This window comes from Chanos chanos, chromosome 4 (assembly GCF_902362185.1).
Source record: "Chanos chanos chromosome 4, fChaCha1.1, whole genome shotgun sequence".
Classification (NCBI taxonomy): domain Eukaryota; kingdom Metazoa; phylum Chordata; class Actinopteri; order Gonorynchiformes; family Chanidae; genus Chanos; species Chanos chanos.
Genome location: NC_044498.1, coordinates 36723536 through 36743794, shown reverse-complemented (window position 1 = coordinate 36743794; position 20259 = coordinate 36723536). Strand labels below are relative to the sequence as shown.

General features: G+C 40.2%; 1 protein-coding gene across 3 annotated transcripts in view; it reads right to left on the bottom strand.

Moving 5' to 3' along the window:
- Positions 1 to 2378: 2378 nt before the first annotated feature.
- The window catches only part of ablim1a (actin binding LIM protein 1a), a 33502-nt gene continuing 15621 nt past the window's right edge, over positions 2379 to 20259 (bottom strand). Inside the window, exons 5-22 of one of the 3 annotated variants that reach the window (XM_030770426.1) lie at positions 18843 to 18969; positions 18250 to 18343; positions 15907 to 15994; positions 15163 to 15221; positions 13229 to 13306; positions 11977 to 12126; positions 10532 to 10567; positions 10113 to 10242; positions 9454 to 9558; positions 8709 to 8756; positions 6628 to 6780; positions 5435 to 5514; positions 5160 to 5274; positions 4884 to 4948; positions 4672 to 4736; positions 3825 to 3894; positions 2680 to 2760; positions 2379 to 2492 (exon numbers count right to left, since the gene is read on the bottom strand). In XM_030770426.1, the coding sequence (XP_030626286.1) occupies positions 2379 to 2492; positions 2680 to 2760; positions 3825 to 3894; positions 4672 to 4736; positions 4884 to 4948; positions 5160 to 5274; positions 5435 to 5514; positions 6628 to 6780; positions 8709 to 8756; positions 9454 to 9558; positions 10113 to 10242; positions 10532 to 10567; positions 11977 to 12126; positions 13229 to 13306; positions 15163 to 15221; positions 15907 to 15994; positions 18250 to 18343; positions 18843 to 18969 (1658 nt within the window). Of the gene's footprint in view, positions 2493 to 2679; positions 2761 to 3824; positions 3895 to 4671; positions 4737 to 4883; positions 4949 to 5159; positions 5275 to 5434; positions 5521 to 6627; positions 6781 to 8708; positions 8757 to 9453; positions 9559 to 10112; positions 10243 to 10531; positions 10568 to 11976; positions 12127 to 13228; positions 13307 to 15162; positions 15222 to 15906; positions 15995 to 18249; positions 18344 to 18842; positions 18970 to 20259 lie in introns of all 3 variants that reach the window. The other 2 variants (XM_030770427.1, XM_030770429.1) reach the window with 2 other exon arrangements.

Genomic DNA, 20259 nt, shown 5'->3' with positions numbered 1-20259 from the left:
TAGTCTAACCGTAAATATGTGGGTGACATGAATAATGACCTTGTAAATCTACAAACCCTTGAACAGTCGCACAATTTCAAAGACACGAAACAGCTCTGGTATCTGCTGACAACTTCAAAAAGTTCAGTCAGCAGATCTGATTATGAGAGTAGGTTTTGTCAGGGAATGATGGATGGTTTTTCAACTTAAGTCTAGCTTCTTGTCATTTATGTAAGCTATTTTTGGAGATAAAAGGAAAAATAAGATTGGACAGTTCACGTGAGAGCTGGATCTCAATTAATGTAGGGCCTGTTTCACCAAACACAAAAAATACGCCTTTTGAAAAAGATTGTACTATTTTTATAAAATAAATATATAAGTAGTTTGTAAAATCTACTTTTTTGTGAACTTTTCTGTTGAAGTATTTATGTGGCGTTAGACATTCTTTTTGATGCATTTCTGTTCCAATCATGTGATGTCTTGGGGCATGCCCTGTATTTGGAATCAAGCCTTTGTTGTGTTTATGTAGGTTATGTATGATAACATCTTTATTCTTTTTGGCTCAAGGAAATGCTGCAGAAATTCACTTAAGACAAAAATGGACCACAACATCAAAGCCTGTGTATTGAGACTGAATAATATAAAAGAAACAGTTGCATTGTGGGAAAACTCACAGATGTGAGCTGAGGATGTTGAGAAACAAAAAAATCCTATCTTCTTAAGTGTCTGTTTTGACCTTCTGTTTGTATTACAGACTGCAGGAGTAACTTGTGCATGGCGTCTGTGTCATTCGCACAGAACAATAAGGGTGAGAACTGAAGCATTTCAGAAAGTGAAATACTAACATGAAGTTGTGGCACGTGGAGGAAAAGAATGAATGACAGAAATGTGCAATATGAACTGCTGCATTTTATTGTCCCGTAGCATTTGTACATCATTAAAATATTTTTTTTTCCAAAGACACAAATTAAAACTCACTCTCCCTGCTTGCAGCTTCATAAAGCGGGAATCAGTCATCGCTTGACCGATAGATCCTTGAGTTCAATGCCATATGAGAAGGTCTCAGGGCTTAAGCAATGTTTGGAGTCTTCTGACAAAAACAAAAATCTTCACTTACTTCAACTGAATTCTGGGAGTTTTAACTCCTTTTATTTTGTCAGTGAACTTGTATGCATATGTGTTTGATAGGGAAGGGGAGAAAAAGAGAGAGAAATAATTAAGAGAGAGAGAGAGAGAGAGAGAGAGAGAGAGAGAGAGAAATGATTGAGAGAGAGAGTAAGAGAAAGTGTTATTAGTCACCTATTCAAAACTAGGAAAAAGGCTTCACTGAAGTTGACCATGATTGAAAGATCAATAGGAGATGGGGGGAGTTCCCACTACAATGGCTTTGCTAGTTTGGTCCTGCAGAACATTCTGGAAACTAGAGTTTCCATTATATCCAATGCACTGTATTCAGTGGTCCACATCTGCATCCTGTCTGAATTCCAGTGTCCTGAGTAAGGGGTTTGATTAGTGACAGCGGTTATGCCTTTGGTGCAGCACAATACAACATCTGTTCATTTCAGTCCTTATTACAGCAAATGGCAGTGTGGGTTTCCATTTTCTCACAGACGTTAACACAGTCAAATCCTACTCTTACATTTGTTTTTGTTTTTTTTTTTAAATGGTTCCACATGATACATAAGCTCATTAAAATAAGGAACACAGCATGGCCTCAACAACTGAAAGGACAACATTTTGCGTATAAATTAGTGAAGACATTTTGAAGTCCAGTCAAGGAATCCATTACTTGTAAAGCATTAGTAGCACTGTAAAACTCAGCATAGCTGATGAAAACATTGAGACACACAGAGGTCAAAGGAGATAGTTAACACTCATTATACTCGTTTATATTAATGAGCTGAAATAAAAACACACGAATCCAGGAAGATTCATGGAGATTTATCAGTGAGCTGAATTGTTTAGCTCTTTCCCCGGTATGAGTAAACGGCAATTCAATGTAGTCTTTAGACTAGTGTTGCACAAAAACTCACAGTTATCTGCCTGTCTGTTTTTTTGTGCTAATGTAAGTTAAACTCTACTGACACAGAACCTCACTGAAGGTACACTGAACTCTTAAAGACTAAATTCCAGAGAAGACATGGGAAAGGAAAGAAGCAGGCAGAAACAAAAGGAAGCAATCCTATTGAGAACAGTAAATGAATCCAGAATAGGACAACAAAAAAAATGAGATTACTTAAAAAATAATTTCTTTGTACTTCCTCTTTTTTTTTTTTTAAATATGGAAGCGTTTATTTCATTAGAGCTATCATCACATGGAATATTCTGGAAGGATAAATGCTTCTATTTTTACACAGCAAGCAGAGTATGAGTGAACGGAAGCTCCTGTTGATGCATGATTAGAAAAGTCTGGCTTTCTTTTTCATGTCGTTGCGTTTCCACAGTGGTAACCGATCAAACTCCTCCAGCTCCATTCCAAAAATATCAAAGAACGTCTCTGGTGCTAGATGGCGCTAGAGGGAAAAGAAATAGAAAGAGAGAGAGAGATAAATATATTGAAGTGAAGGTTGTTGCAGTCATTGTTACTTACTATTACAGTGGCTTACGAATGGAAAGTTTTGGGTCATAAAAAGAATTTCATATTTTAAAAAAGCCACAGTATCTTTAAACTGGCTGAGTATATATTCGAGAGCTTTTTACTTCCAGTCTGGTTCTGTCCACGTCTCGGGGAAGCCTGGCCCGACCGTGACCTGTCACCATGAGCATTTCATATGGGTATACCTGCACAGGGACACAGCGGTCAGCTCATATACACTTAGACCGACGTCTATTACACACAGTATGGTATAGCACAGTTCTAATGCCCTTCCAAAGGAGTATTATGTTTTCTGTACAGGACAAATCAGCCACACTGTCTGCTTGGATGCCTGCCTACTCACACCTGTTTCAGGTTGACTACTCTCCTCCTATAACCACCATAATGCATACGTGCACACACATTCATAATCACACACGCATGCGCCCACACACAGCAGAAGGATGCAAACATATATAAAGGGCTAATCTGGCTATTTACTCTTAGAGTAGAGCCAGTGCAGAGAAACAACTGTGTGCGTGTGTGGGTGCGTGTGTGGGTGCGTGTGTGTGTGTGTGTGTGTGTGTGTATGTGTGTGTATTTTAAGGGTGTCTGAAACAGTGATGAAAATGAAAAGGGAATGGGTTGTGATTGGTATAAGTGCTTTCAGGCAGATGAACAGCAGAATGTGAACTGGTAAAGGAAAAAGAAAATGTACAGCTAAAACTCTAAAATCTCAGATGATCTCAAATTAACATCTAGCTGAAAAAGAGAAAAAGAGAAACTCTTTGAGGTCTGAGGTAAAATGCTTGCACAAACAGCACAATATACTAATTCAAAAAACATAATTTAGCAACTTCTCTCTGGCCTGCAATGTCTCATGGGAGATGAGAGCTGTCTATACTGAAACAGAGAGCTGATACATGCCTAGGAACCACAGAAAAACCTGCACCAAACACATTTACTATAATGATACTACATAACAATGACAATCACACTCACTACTGATTATCCTCTGTTACCTCTTTATTTATATAATCATTGGCCAAAGCACACACTTTCTATATCTAAAAAAATGTTTGGATAGATTATATATTATGTTAGTGGTAATGCTATATTCTTGGTGAATGTGATATTAATAAGCTCTGTAATACAAGCTGTCTGCAACCCTGTGTATGGGAGACTATTCACCTGAGATTTGAACAAGCTCTACTATTTCACCTTACATGAATAGAAAGGATTGGTAAAACTTGTGAAATAAGATACTTGCTTTGGGTTCCAACATATTAGGCATAGAAACTCCCCTGTCCATCCTACTTGTGCGTCGGTGGCCATCCTGACTGGGCTGAAGGACAGAACACACACACACACACACACACACACACGTACACACACACACAAAGAGAACACAAACCAGCCTGTCAGCCCTACTTCTTATGTGTAACGTTTTCCAACATCACAACGTCTGTCCCCTTCTAAATTTTCACAGTAAAAATGGAGTCAGCGACAGCATATTTTAGAGTAGCACTTGTAAGATCAGACATGTCAGATCATGAGTTTATTCAAATACTTCGATATTATACTATTATTTTGAGTTTCTGACGTCGTTCACTTCTGATGTGTAACTCGTGTGGCTAAGACCTGTAAAATGATTATTCTATATCTTGCAAATTGGAGATACAGTACATGGTCTCTGGAGTCAAAGTTGCTCCCTTCTACCTGAACACAGCTGTCAGTACTTAAAGCTATTTCTGAAGGAAAATGCGGGTGTTATAATGGGGGTGGCATTCCCAGGCTAAAGTGCATTGTGTGTAACATGTGGCATGCCATTCAAGAGCAGAGCATGTCAGAGACACGAGTGCAAAAGGGACGGGAATGACATCAGGCCAGGAAGAGTCTGAACCCACCTGAAACTCTGCAAGACAGACCGACAGAGAAAGAGAGAGAGAGAGAGAGATGACATAAACAGTAAAACTTTCATGTTATGTTTGTAGAGGACAAAACAAGCTACCAATTTCAATTTCTCCAATGTTTATGATGGTTTAGGTACATATATATAGTAAATTGAAACTGTTTTAAAATCTCTTTCAAATTTAAAGAAATGTTTAATGTGTAACTGACCTTTCCCTCCTCCGCACACATCTCCATAACTATTATACTGTGTGAAATCAGTGGACTGGGGCTGAGGGAGAGAAAGACAGGCAATATTATTGTTTACTGAAAGCTTTGATCATATTATGGCTTAAAAATACACTGAAAAATCAGTCATTGAGATAAAGCAGAAAGAAGAGGGACTGCACTCATTTAAAACTAAGTTTCCGCTTCTCACCCGATGAAGTCCATTACGCCCATACCCTGGCAAAGACGATGTTTTAGAGGATGGAGAATTTGGATCTGAAATTTCCCAGAGGAGAACAGTTCATCTTAACTACAAAACAGTTCACTTAATACAACCCAGTAGCCTTGTGTCATGCCTAGTCTATGTAAAAGGTGTGCTATCCTCCACATTTGAATCATGCACTGATCTCGTAAGCAGAGTGTCTGAAAGGGCTGTGTGTGTGTGTGTGTGTGTGTGTGTGTGTGTGTGTGTGTGTACCTGCGTGGCTGTTGCTGTATTGGTGGTCATAGCGCTGGGCAGAGAGGCTGCGGGCGTGACGCTCCCGTATCATCTCCTTCTCCATCTCCTCTTTCAGAATGAGTTTCCCCAAACCAGACTGAATCTGCCCATGTACACACACAATCTGAATATCTCTGATTCAGATACACACACAAAAGAAATGACTTTCTGGTCAGAGGTCTGCTTGGGTTAAGCGCAGGTGTGTGTGTGTGTGCGTGCTTGTTTGTATGTGTAGCAGGGTGTGTGTGTACGGGTGTTTTAACCTTGTTGAGATGTTCTTCTTGCAGCTGTCTGCGTTTTTGTTGCTCTTCTTCATCTTCCTCTTTTGACCTCCTCCTCCCATCTGAACCTGAGACACATACGACCATACAACCACACACACACAAACACACACACACACAAAAGCAGGCACATACGCACAGAGCACACATCAGCAGGACACATGCACCAGCAGGAACCCCCGCCGCCCCAGCACACACACACACACACACACACACAAACAAAAGTATCATCAGAACAAATACATCAACCAAAAACAAATAATCGTGCACACACATTTACACACATATACACACGCATATACACAGACACAGAATGTCATGATGTCATATTCAGGGAATGTTTACTATCAAAAAAAATGAAGGATGGAGCACAAAACAAGTGAGAGGAAACAGAGAACAGAGAGGGCACATGTTTTAAATGGACTTCATGTGAAAATTAATTTAATAAAATACAGACCTGTATTTAGGGTTGAATAAGTTTACTCTCTATCATCAAATTGCCATACAATTGTCATTATGCCAATACAATTAGCTGAACTCTGCTTCCAAGGAAAAATGTAACTCAAAATAAAATCTCAGCTGTTATGGTTAGTAGAATATTCTTTTAGGAGAAGTACAGTGATACACTGAATGCATTTCAACTTTATATTAGCGTGTCTATTACACTTAATACAATGGCAGTTACTTACTAACAAGATATTAACTTCACAGTATATTTATGCAGACACATTTGCAGAAATCAAGTTAAGTCAGCAACAATTACAAGTACAATGTATTACATAGCTGCAATGTAGCATCTGTATAAATTAGAGTGAGGAAAATGTACAGTTGGTATGATTAGGTCAACCACAGTAAAATGTTGTAAACATAATCACAGACAGATGCTCAGACAAATAATTAGTTTGAAGTCAGTCTCATATGCATGCAGGTTTATCCTGCATGGTTTAGCTATTAAATTCCGTTAAACAAAATAACACAGCAAAAAGAGAAAAAAAGATACAGGGAGAAGCAAACACAGGGAGCATTTCGACCCCTTCAAATAAATTGTGTTGTTGATGCTTTATGCAATATAGTCACTAAAAGAACAGCATGGAGGAACTGAAGAGGAGAGCGTTACTAGCAAACCCTGATTAGGGTAAGGGATTAGCGATTAGTCTTTAGCGCAGGTACGGTACCTAGAGAAGGAGAAGGGTGGGTTGGCGGACATGGCCACTGGTCTGTCTCTATCTTAGCAGGGTCGTCCAGAGGGGGGGCGTACGCCGACGGAAATTTGGCCGATTTGATGATGTCTTCGGCGGATTTGCTATGGACTGCAAAGGCAGCTGAATCTAAATCAGCAAACCAGGAAAACTGAGCTATCAGCACTATCGCTCGCTAACACGGTCAAACAAGACCACAGTTAGCACAGGTTTCATAAACGCCAGTGTAAACTGATGGGTCGCTCCATCTATGTCAATACATTTACCTTGTAAAATGTTAGCCTAAATGCAGGAATGCCCAGGTTAAAATTCTGCTAAATGTGGAGCAGAACGCTTGGTCCAACAAGACACATTAAGGTTGATAGCTTCGCTGTATATACTGCACTATGACTCTGCAAAGTACATTAAAAAAGACACTCTAAAGTGCAATACCCTTGATGAAAATGTGTGGAGAATTTATTAGTTCTATTCTTTTCACACAGTAAAAGTTCTTTGGAGCAAACCCCTTAAAACCACGATTACTTTCACACTGACAGGGTTTTGTTCGCCTGCATGCTAGCGGGCAGGTGCACCTCATGCCGTCCCAGTCAAGTCACAGAGGTCAGGCGCTAAGCAGACATGCACTACGTGCGCGCACACACACACACACTCCCCACCCCCTATTGTCATACACAACACTATATAAACAAATGATACACACACACATACAACCTGGAACTGCAGGTGCTAGAGTCACACACAAACTAGAACCATACGTCAAAAACAAAAATTAAAGGCTGATCTGGACCTTCCTAGGTTTACTACACGTACTGTAGACATATGCTGCTACAGTCTCTGCATTCGCCTCTGCTGGATCAGCATGATCTAAAAGCATTCCTGATTATCTACAGTCTCGGTATATAAACGAATCTCTGTGCATGACTGCTTGTACTAAAGGGGAGCTAATGCCGACTGGATCAATTTTTCATATATTTCACAGTTTTTCCTCATATTGTTTAGCTTTGGGTATATTGAGAGACTTCAAACAGTACTCACATGTTCACATTGAGTGGTGTTAAATGGCACACAATCAGATGTTAATGAGGTGATGGGACTCATGATTTCCAAATACAAAAGAGACAAAAAATTATGATCACATGACAACACACAACAAAAGGACAGGTACAGTTTACATAGAGTGATGTGATGTAGTAATGTTAAAGAGATGCCCCCCCCCCCTCCTCTTTTTCTATCATCAGAATTCAGCACACTTAAGAATGCACCTTGCAGACAACTACGGTATCGCCATACAGTTAACAGCTCTCTCTATGAGAAAACCTCCCAAAAACGCTTTTTTTTTCAGACCAGTAACATACAAAGAAACATGTGCCAAGGATTCAGTTTGAGAATTGTGTGCCAGGCAGAATTAGGTAGTCTCTGTGTTTAAGACTTCCTCTGTCTAACAGTCAAAACATGGATATAGTATGATTTATTTTTTTCAGCAGGCTGAGAACACAGATGCAGGCCCTGACAGAAACACTGTGTGGCAGGGGAGGAAACATGATCTGCAGTAGTCTTCTAACACAACCAGAGAACAGAACAAGCTTAGAGTCAAATGTGACAAATGATTTGCCACCCAGCAGCCGTTATAACATTATCATATATTATAAACCTGCCTGTCTGTACAAACCGTATGATCTACACAACACTGTGTAGAGGCAACAAAGGGCATGTTTTATCCAGACTCTCTTATAGTGTGAATGCCTAAGACAATAATTATTCAACTGCACATTATCTCTGTGTCTACATGCAAAAGCCTACATGCTGTATTTTTAAATCATTCTTAAACATGCCTGCCAAGCATTAGCATGCACCTGTAACATGACTGTTTTATCTGCAGTTACTCATACTTTCTGCTATCCAGTGATTTTTTTTTCTCATTTTGTCCTCTAATTACCTTTCCACAAAGTCTTCCAGCATAAACGTGATGTCAATTGTGTGTGTGTGTGTGAGTGTGTGTGTATGAATGGGGATTGAGCATGTGAAGGAAGGTTTTTAGAAGCTTTGAGAGACTGTACCATGCTGTTTGTAGATGGGCGGTTTCCTATAAATGTTGGCACCTTGATCTGTAAATCAGAGAGAAGAAGGTCTAGTTAGTTCAGCTGAAGAGAAAACAGTCAGACAGACAAATAGGTGTACACATTCTGTTTCAAACAATGGCAGACAAATATCAGAAACGAGGACATGTCACTGACGAACTGTGACGCCACACAACTAAATGAATGGGTGAAGAAGACAAACTAACAGTCAGACAAAGAATACAACGACAGTTTCACAAAGATACAGTAGAGAATGTACTAGATGAGTCCAGTGACAAAACAACATGGACAGCAGATAGTATGAAAGGATTTCAGTACAATGAGAAAAAACATTTTCCGTGTGAGTTTAAGGCAGAAGGATGACCATATGGACAGACGATATCCATAGGAAATCTTTTGGAGTAGCCGTGTTTGGGTTCTGAGTTTACAGAGGAAAGTCAGCAGGAATCAACAGTCCACACAAATCAGCAGGTGAAGACCCAACGTGAATAGAAACATTCTTTTAAGAGGCATGAGGGAGTGTTCTTTGTGTAAGTGAGTGAAGACTGGACACAGCAAGAGAAAAGGACAGGCAGAGAGAGGGAGAAACAGAGAAAGAGACGAGAGACAAGTAAAGCCACAGTGAAAAACAGAAAGAGAGTGAGTTTGTGTGAGTAACTTAGCATGCTGCAACTGGGGTACTGGTAAACTGGGACGCTGGGATAGACAGCCATTGGGCTGGTACCTGGCAGGTGGAAATGTTTAGGGGTCAGAGGAAGAGGTGGGGTGGCCGCACGACTGTCAGGACGAGAGGGGAGGGGCGAACTCCGCCCGCTTGGTGAATCAGTGCCTCCAAATGAAAAGAGCCAAGGTCAAATATCAATGTGACAGCAAATGAAGCAGGAGTTTGAGAGAGAGATACTGGTAACAGGTTGACGGGCTACTGGAACCTTAAGTGTGAGTTCATCTCCCCGTGTGGTAATAACACACACAGAGCATCTGGAAGCTCAGCAGAAGTCCACAAAACAGATCCATCAAAGAGTAATTACATAGGAACAATATATATCCAGTTATTTCAAACACAGTCCTGAAGATCTAGAGTCATGCTGGCTTCTGTATTAAGCAAACACAGTGGTTCTAATTGACTGAAGAGAATATAAACCTGATAGCTAGAAATCAGCTCCTAATTATGAAGTGAGGGCAAAACCAGCCTTACTCTGGACTCCCAGGACCAGATTTGAGGAATCCTTGTTCATATTAACTCAAAACAATCCAAACTTTAGCTATTTATGTGCACAAACACACAAGCACACACTCAGACACACTCATAAACACACACACACAGATCTCTTGGTCTTGAATTTGAAGCAAGAAAGCTGTTCTCATTTTCTGATCACGGCTCACCTGGCCTGTGGAAGTGCTGTGGGGACCGTGACAGTGTGGGTGTGTAACTATGGCGACTGTATCCAGGTGACCCAATGGAGCCTTGACTGGTGGACCTCTGGATGATGCGTTCCCTTAGGTCATAGTAGCCCTAAAAACACAGACGTCACGTCAACCTCTTCATAGCAGATCTTTACCTACCCTCCCAATGTAGCTTTAGTTTTGATCATAGTATCCTAGCATAAATTTCTCTTCTAGCTTTGTGTAATAATAATCAAATCTTTTGAAAATGCCTAAGTAAGCTGACGTTAACACTTAATTTGATCTATTCATTGTAAATAATATGATTAATAGCATTATGTTCAGTATTGCATCATCTCCTAGCTTTCAATGTTTAACAAGGTGACAATGATTGACATTAAGGGAGAGAGGGGACTCACCTCAGCTGATGGAGTGGGTGACATGGTTCTGGGTGACTGAGATACAGAAGGAGAAAAGAATATTTTTAGAATATCTTTAAGATCTCAACCGGTGATTGTTTATGTCAAATAACACTCTCCTATAATGGCACTTCAATTCATAAGACACACCAAATTTGCCAGTGCTGATCTTCCTCCAGTTTCTTGGAATTGCACAGAATGCACTTCAGAGGCTTCCTTCCATTAACACTGATAGTGTTATATTTACTCTGAAAAGAGCACTGTTTTTAAAGGCTTACAAAATTGCTATGGTGGGTGTCCAAAATACAAACATACAGGCAGTCCCCAGGTTATGAACCAGATCCGTTCCCATGTCTGTCTTTAAGTCGAATTTGTAGGTAAGTCGGAACGGGTGCACACACAGTGTTAACGGCAGCATGATCACTTTTATCCCAACTTAAAACGGCGGACGGCGTTCTCCTTCCTCAAGCCGTCAACCACTGAAACCGCGGAGTGTTTTCATGAGCGTCACATTCGTTATTCGTAGTGCGTGCTTTCGTTATTATGAACCGTTGTATTTAACTCAAATTTTTAATATAATAGGCTTTATGGCAGTCCGTTCGTAAATACGAGTTGTCCGTAAGTTGGACGTTCCTAACTCGGGGACTGCCCGTACTTACACAAGTGAATTTAACTCTGGCAAATTTGTTGATGAAAATGATGTCACTTGGTTTTCTCTGACAGAAATTAATATGACGAAAGTGACAAGCCACATATCTCGGCCTATATCATGAATGATTAAAGTATACACAAGTGTTACACTAATCCATGAACATGTTCAAACACACACACATACACATACACACTGCACCACACGGTCAAATCCACAAATGAAGTGATTTTTTTAGTGAAGTATTGTTGGAGCAGCTCAATCCACTGTAAGGTGAGAGATGTGAAATGTAAGGTTATCAGATGACATGTCTTTGTGTGTGAGTGTGTGTATGCGTGTGTGACTTACTCTGTTGTCAGGCATGGGGGAGCGCGCACGTCTGGAAGTCTGAAGCTGTTGACAAAGACGGGGACGTGACGCAAAGCAAAATAATCTTTAGCTAAATGCTAATGTTTACTTCAGAGAGTCACAAGACAGTTTATTCGCTTTAAATGAAACTGAAAAAATGAGTGTATTTGGCACTGGAAGACTGAAGACTGGTTGCAGTTGTGTATTTATAGTGCTCTGTCTGTATGTTTTCCTGTCTGTCTCATGGTGGACAGTGTGGTGTCATTTTAGTGGTGAAGAAAAGCAATGCTTCATCATTCAGAGTTACAATGAATACTAATCTGAACCGTATGTACCATTTCCTTCTCTCTCTGTCCCTATAACGCACAGACACACACACACACACATACACACACACACACACACACACACACACACACACACACACAGAGTAAAGTGTGTTCTTTACCTCTCTCTCATTCTCTCTCTCCTCATTTAGAGAGGTGCTGTACATGGGCTCATAGGTGATCAGGTCAGGTCTCTCTATATCATAAATGGCTTTGACTCGGGGAATGGCAGCTAAGTCTCTGTAATCAAGGATCTCATTGTCTACTTTTGCCTAGATCGGAATAAACAAACATACACACAAAAAGACATACGCACAGAAACAGAGACAGGGAATTAGCTACAGAACTACAAGGACTAAGCCACCTAGAATACTAATTGAGTCTCTATGTCAAACATTCACAAGGACCATGTGACAGTATTCACTGTGTAATGCGGTGTAATAGGTGATACAAGTCACACTGTGAATGATGACAGTGCATAGAGAGCACTAAGGCTTCACGTGCTTATTTCAATTACAGCGACTATAGTTATTAAGGATGAACTTGGATTGCTCACAATAGCTAGTCAAACTAGGAACAGAGGAGTTTTAACAAAGACAAAAGAGTCTTGTTATTAATGAAGCAATTTTCTGGTAATATGGTTATTATAACTACCATATTCCCACTTTTCCAGTCTAACTGTTTGACAGGAAACAGTAGATCTAGGCATTAGGATTTTAGGCTAGATGAGTAAAGCTAGACCAGCATGGTGAAATACTACAGCAGTGCTCTGTAGCTGATTCTGTGCTAGCTATTAGCGATCACACCTGAGTTAAAGGGCACAAGCATATAATCCTCACAGCACCAGCAACAGCGCTAGCGTCAGCCACAGTGACTACAGTTGTCATTCTAACAACCAATAACATCTCAAAAAATACAATTTGACATTCATTGCATTGGATCGCATGTACATACAGCATACTTGTGGAAAAAAACAAACAGTTTGGTGAATAATTGAGGTCTTTTTAAAAGTCAGTGGCAAATAATGAGAGGCAGCTGTATACCCATTAACTTAAGTGGAGACTAAGACAAAGACTTTTTTCATTCTACAGCCTACGCACGAGTTAAACCCATTTATAATGGTACAAAACCAAGTTTGTCTTATCTGTGAGTGAATTAGTGTTATAATATTACCCTGGTGCACATAAAGACTGATCGTTATAGCAACCCTTTCTAGAGTATGAGTATGAGTATGAGTATGAGTATGAGTGGGGGGGGGGGGGGGGGGGGGTCTGTCTCAAAACTGCAACAGTAATAGGATGTCAGTAAATGTTAGTATGTCTTTAAGATGTTAGTTGGTGTCAAAGTGAAACACAAGATTTAGGCTCAACTCACATATATGGTGTGACCCGGTGAGCCAGGTATGCTTGAACCAGGTCTGGAACATGTACTTTCGGACAATGAGCGCGTAGGCTGTGGAATAAGCAGGAGTTTAGAACCCAAGAACCCAATATGCACTAGCAGGAGTACTGGTCTAGATTAAAACAGATTAAAGGCAAATGCTTTATGGTGATATGTAGTATCTTAAATTGCCATGAATGGTCATCAGACATTAGCCAGTCCTGCAGCTGGAACACAATGTGACTTTAGCTTTGTCATCGTATCATTTCATTTCATTTTCACAACAGAGAATGCACAATTAAACATGGAAAAGTTTATGGATAACAATAAAACAGAACACAGTCTATCCATACTCTGTGGTCAGAAAATAACTGAAACAGCCGTGGTCTATACGTTGGACATTTTATAGTTGATGACTGTTTTAAAGGGAACCCGTTTTATCCTGCAAATTGTATAAATGCTATCAGCACACAGTACAAATGCTAATGTCAAAAGACATGAATTCTACTTCAGCCAATCAAACCCTTCAGCCAAAAGCTTTTTTAACTAATTACCCTAAAGTCAATCAATCATACATCCAATTACCCAGTTAAAGATATTTTGAGGTGGGCAGAGACAGTACTCGGCAGGACATCTGCATCTCTGTTTAAGAAAAACTCCAGCAGTTCTCCACTGGAAATACATGTCCATCATGGTCTCCATTCATCTAACACAATGAATGAGACTGGATGTGAGACTCTGCATTGGTGAATACTTACCAAGCGTGCTCAAATGAGAAACGAGCAGTGTTTAAATCATGTCATATCAATACATACAGGCAATCGGATTTGAGGATGTGTTGTCCCAAGAGATTGACTAATAGAGGCTCTCTCCCAAATCAAAGATCTAAAGATTGGTTTGACAGAATGTCTTTTTTTTGACAGGCCAATCCAATTCAAGACTTGCTGAAAAGACAAAGTTGAAATGACACACGCCCCAGCCAATTGGAGAGCCAATAACCAGCCAATCACCATGAGAAACACAAACAGATGATGTCAGCATGACTCCAGTGGTCCCAGAATGAGGATAATGGTGTCGTAGATCTATTCCCATCACATTCATAAAATCTGAATCTACTTTCTGTGTGATGTTCATTTCCTTTCCCTCCCTCTTTTGATTCATGGTGTTTTAAGGTCACAGCTGAGAGCCAGGCTAATTGCTAATGGTTCCATACTGTGAAATAAGAGATTGCATTATAGCAAAATGCCCTGCAGGGGGCAGCACATGGTCAGGTGATGCCATGGCAGAGCTAATATTGAATACAGTACCTGCCTTTGTGATTGGTGCAGGAGTGCTAGTGATGCAGGCAATAGCTGTAGAGGAAGGAAGAAGTTGACTAAAGATCATTTAGTGCTCTGTGAAAAATGAAAACTCGTTGCTCTAAGCCTGCTACTTTTGTATCAAACAATCAAACAATAGCTGCTACTTTTAAAACCACACAGAGCACACTATCTCCTTTTTTCAGTTAAGAGAATATTTGTCCTGCAAAGGATTAATTTTGAACATTTTGTGAACAGTTCCTTTGTTTCTATACTAAACACTGTTTAACAAATATCGTCTGTATAAAACCAGTTGTTTAATGTAAGCAAAGACAATAACTTCACTGTTACAACTCCAGTTCTGATTTAAAACTGAATTAAAAGAAGTCCAGTTCAAAGCCACAAATTTCTGTCAGAGCCAGTCTCATACAACCGTTAGAAGGGTGATAATTTTTTTGTAAAAAGTACAAGACCAGACAGCAATCAGAAATGGGAGCAATCAGTTGAGGAGACGTCCTAAAGGCCAAAGACTCACTGATGGACCGATCAGAAAAGTGGACCATGACATATGATATAACACACAGTACTATACACATTACATACTAATAGATATGAATTTTCCAATTTTACCCTCTGTCTCTCCTCCGTCCTGCTGGAGGTCTTACAGCCTGGATGCCAAACAGTGGAGCCTACACACATAAACATACACTGCAGTTATTACATGGATTAAATGAAAATTATAATGACAAACAGGACTGAATAAGCATCTGTCATTCACTAGAATCAAAGGCTGCAGACTTATTGGGTGACAGTGGCCAATGTTGGGACAGAGTTTATCTCTGACTGTAGCTGTATCCCAATTTAGCTTGGTATCACAATGAATTAGCATAAGCATACAGCTCGTCCTACAGCTTTGTGTGACACTCAGCCTCATCGCATCTTCTGCAAATGTGTGTTTCCAGGAACGTACAATAAGCTATGCCTCTTTTGCATGTCACTTTGAATAAAAGCATTTATCCAAATGGATACATTTAAAACTACTACAAACGTAAGGACTGTATGTAGAATACTGGGAGGTAAAATGATCGATGGGATATTTTCAGGATATATCTCTCTTTTTTGATCTGTGAAATTTGTTTACTCATGTCGTAAGGCAAGCGTTACATAGCACCGTTGCCAAACTGACTTGTTGCTTCATTTTCATTACAACATTACAGTTTATATTATTTCCGCAGCACTGACAATATTTTGCAATTTCAGCTTCTAACAACAACAGTATCTGTTGAAATGTCACTGGTGTGACCGTTTGAGCTTTGCGTAAAACATGGCTGATGCGTGAAGAAGGCAGTTGTGCTACTATTGTTACAAAATCACCTTGTAGGTACATCTCCTCTCCTTCTGTGAACATTTGATTACACCTGCTGCAGCGTGCACAGCTCGGGTGGTAGTGTTTATCTCCTGCCTGAAACACACACACACACACACGCACACACACACACACGCACACACACACACACACACACACACACAAGGACATAAAAGCAAAAGCACACAGTTACTTAATTAATTGGCACTGTATGGTTCGTGTTTATCAGACAGGCGGACTGCACACACATTTCGTGCTGTGCATGAGAGATTTTTCTTTCTTCTGGAATTCTACCTGCATTGCTCTTCTGGCATTAATTTATCCCTCTATAACAGCTGGCACCAGAAAGTTACACAGATGAGATGCTTTGCATGCCTAATCAGTCTCTGGTACTGACCATTAGCAAACAGATATTCAAATCAAGCTGTTATAGAGCAAAGCTGGTACAGCCTCCTTTTCCTAAGGTGCAAATTACCTAAGCCATTTAAAGACAACAGGGAGATTTTCATTGTCTATGACATTTGCATCAGTGCTAACACATCCTACTCCTATTTCTGCCAAAGAGGGTTAAGGCTAGACACTGTGTGCTATTTCTTGTGACTGTAAATAGACCCATCCAAAGACACAGACTCACAGCCTTAATGAGGAAACTACAGAGCCATAATGGCAACAGCCTAAGGAGCCATTTTGTGTTCACATTTTTCAGGAAGCCATATTCTCTAATGCACACAGTCTAAACCATGTACTCTACTCACCCATATCTAATGCCTCAGGATACACTATGCACCATCAGTACAATGAAACAATGAGAAAGTGTAGTGTATTGTTGTGTGTCTGTGTGATCTGTCTGTACGGCCAATGGGACTTTGTGTTAGTCAGAGATTCTTTTTAGAAAACAATGTCTCACCACTTGTTTCACTCATAATATGTCCTTTGTAAACAACTCCAATAAACATGACAAAATGAGTCTGATCTGTATAATACCTCTTTAGATGCTATATTGTAACAAGAAATATCAATGGTCATCTTTCAGATGTGTGTGTGTGTGTGAGAGAGAGAGAGGGAGAGAGAGAGAGAGAAATACACTGCATTCGGTTATTTAGTGTGCTCTAAGTTGTGTGTGTGTGTGTGCATGGCTGTGTGAGAGTGTGCACATGGCAACAATCAACAATCAAAATTCAACAATCATGGCAAATACTCTAGGAGTACATCACCAAAGCTTTATGCACAGTGCACATAATCAGATATTCATATAATAATCAAATTCATTCAGATGGCAGAATCCTATAATAAATAGAGAGCTGGCAATACAAAACCCTGAAAAGGACTGCAAAAAGTGAGTGAATGTATTTTCTCATTTAGAGCAACCTTTGGGCTCACCAAATACCTGAACACAGTGTGAAGGCCTGCTGGTATCTCACACTCACGCACAGACACACTTACACACACACAAACACACACACACACACGCATGCACACACATGCACATATGTGCATACATACAAACACACACAAATGAACACTCCAAATAGATGAACACAGTGTATAAATAGATGAACACAGTGTATAGGCCTGCAGGTATCTCAAACTTAAACACACACACCCACATACACACACACATACATACACACACACCCACACACACACCAAGACAGTTTTCTTTCTTGAAGTGAAAAACTAATCTGAATTACAGAAGAACTTACTTTATCTCAACCTACTGAAAATCCTGTGCATGCCCAGAGTGAAAACTGAATTGAATCAGCAAAGGCCCTTACATCCCATGCTCAGTGTGTGTAACTGCTCCTCTGCAAGTTGTCAAAGTTCTCACACTCCAAACAAGGCAGAGAGGGAGGCGTGGTCAGTCTAAAAGGCAATGTCTAAAGACTAATAAGGTAAGAGGAGGAGGGCCAATTATTTAGACCGTTTGATGAGCCAATCAGAGAGCTAGGCACTGCAGTGTCCTGTTATAACTCCACTTGCAAAACTACACTATGTTCTTGCATTTGCCACTACAGTCTCAAATGTGCATGTATGCGTGTGTGTGTGTGTGTGAGAGAGAGAGAGATAGAGAGAGAGAGAGAGAGAGAGAGCAGTATCAGAGCTAGTATACATTTAGTAGAGTCCATTTCCAAAACACACCTTTTTTTTTTTCAAAAGGAATTCTCACCTGGGTGTGAGGACCTCATCATAAGTCCTTATCGTCATTGCATCATCATAACTGGAGTAATTTCAATAATTATGATATGATCTACAAGGGTTCAAATATCTGCTTCATAATTTGACTGGGGTATTATCGGTGTGTGTATGCACTCACACACATGTGCCTTTTTCAACATGAATGGTCAACTCACCTCCAGAACTTTCCCTGTAATAAACTGGTGACAGGCTTCACACTGCACTCCAAAATTCAGCTGGTAATCTTTTTCACAGTAGGGAGCGCCATCTCTGTGCAGAAAAAGCAAGAGATAGGGGAGACATAGAAAGAAAGAGACATGGTGTATGCAGTCTTATAATGTATGTGTGCCATTTGAGTATTTCACACTGTCATTTGAATGTGGTGTTACAAATGTTTGACTGTGTGGTTTGTTACATGGTACTGCATATCTTAACTTTGGAATTGTTTTATTTTAGAAATAACAAGATAACATGCCACAGAGGAAATAATGTACAATACCCAAAACAGTATAATTTATCCTAATACAATATGACACAATAATTAAAAAAGAGAGAATAATAACAAAATAGAGTGTAATACCTCCTATTAAAGGAGATCTCAGTATGACAGATAGGCCCAGTATTCTGGGTTTGAGGGATATAACTGCCTCCAAGATATATGCACTATATGGTTTGGTTTGGTTTGTGTGTGTGTGTGTGTGTGTGTGTGTGTATGCACATGTGTGTGTGTGTGCGTGTGTGTGTATGTATTTGTGTCTGTATGGCTTACTTGCTGATGTACTCTCCTGTCAGTACTTTGCCACAGGCCTTACACTTAAAGCAGCCCAAGTGCCACTGTCTCTCCAGAGCCAGCAAAGCCTGACCATTCTTAATGTCCCTCCCACAGCCAGCGCAACCTACAGCACACACACACACGCACACACACACGTACACGCACACACACACACACACGCACACACACACACACACACACGCACACACACACACACACACACACACACACGCACACACACACACACACACACACACACACACACACACACACACACACACAGGGAGAGAGAGAGATTGAAAGAGACAAGAAAGAAAGAAATTAGAAGCGGATGAATGATTCAGTCCTCTCTCTAGTACATCCTCATGCTTACTCATAGATTGTTATATGTGCATGTAACATTTTTTTACATCATATAATGTGATTGCTATGATTTCATTTTTCTAGATACTTTCCTTCATCTCTGTGAGATACTACACAAACTGAGCCTGAAAATTTTCATTATGAAACACTAGGAGGCGTCAGAGGTTCAAGGAGTTGTTAAGAGGTCAACGCACATCCAAAGCATATCCATTATCTGAGATTTTTCTGCCAGACAGACAGTGGAATTTAAAATTAGGCAAACATCAATGACACAGCTTCAGCTGACCAAAGGCAGAACAACAACGCTTAATATTGAATTCATATGATCGTATTATTCAAGACAAGGATGCTACCCACAGAATCTCCAATCCCATGACAACCATTAATCAGTGTTAGTGGGGAATCGTGTGTTTATGGAGACAGTTTATGTGTTGGCCAGTAAAAGGGGCTCTGCACCGGAAAAGACCAGAACATTTTTCTCAGCTCTTACTAGGCCGTTGCAGGAGCAAATCAAAAAAGCTTTTAGAGACATGAAACGAGGGAAGAGGGGCATGGAGGGAAGGGACGGGAGAGAGGGGGAGTTTTGAATAATTTATGGTTGCGTGTGTCGGAGGTTTGTGCCCCTTCCTCCTCTCAAGGGGATTACAGGGGTTCTGGAAAGCATGTTTTTTTTTTTTTGTTGCTTTTTTTTTTTCTTTCTTGTTGTTGTTGTTCTTTTGAGTGTTTGTTTCTGCATTCACACTAAACTGGATGATTCTGGATGTGTCTGGGCAAGGTGACACATTTGAGTTCAATGTGATTAGGAGGATTGTCAAGAGGCCTGCTCAAGACATTCTGTTAATCTTTCAGGCAGATCGTTCCAAGCTTTCAGCAGGCAGCTTCACTTCTCCATTTCCTCTAGTGACGCACGGACTGAACCAAAACAGTCTTGTCTCTTTTGAAAGACTGCGTCAGCTGACCCTGCCAAAACTGCTCCTATATTATTGGGTCCAGTCTGAATTCCTACATGAATACATTTTCCTGAATACTGTACTTTTGTGCATGTAGAGTC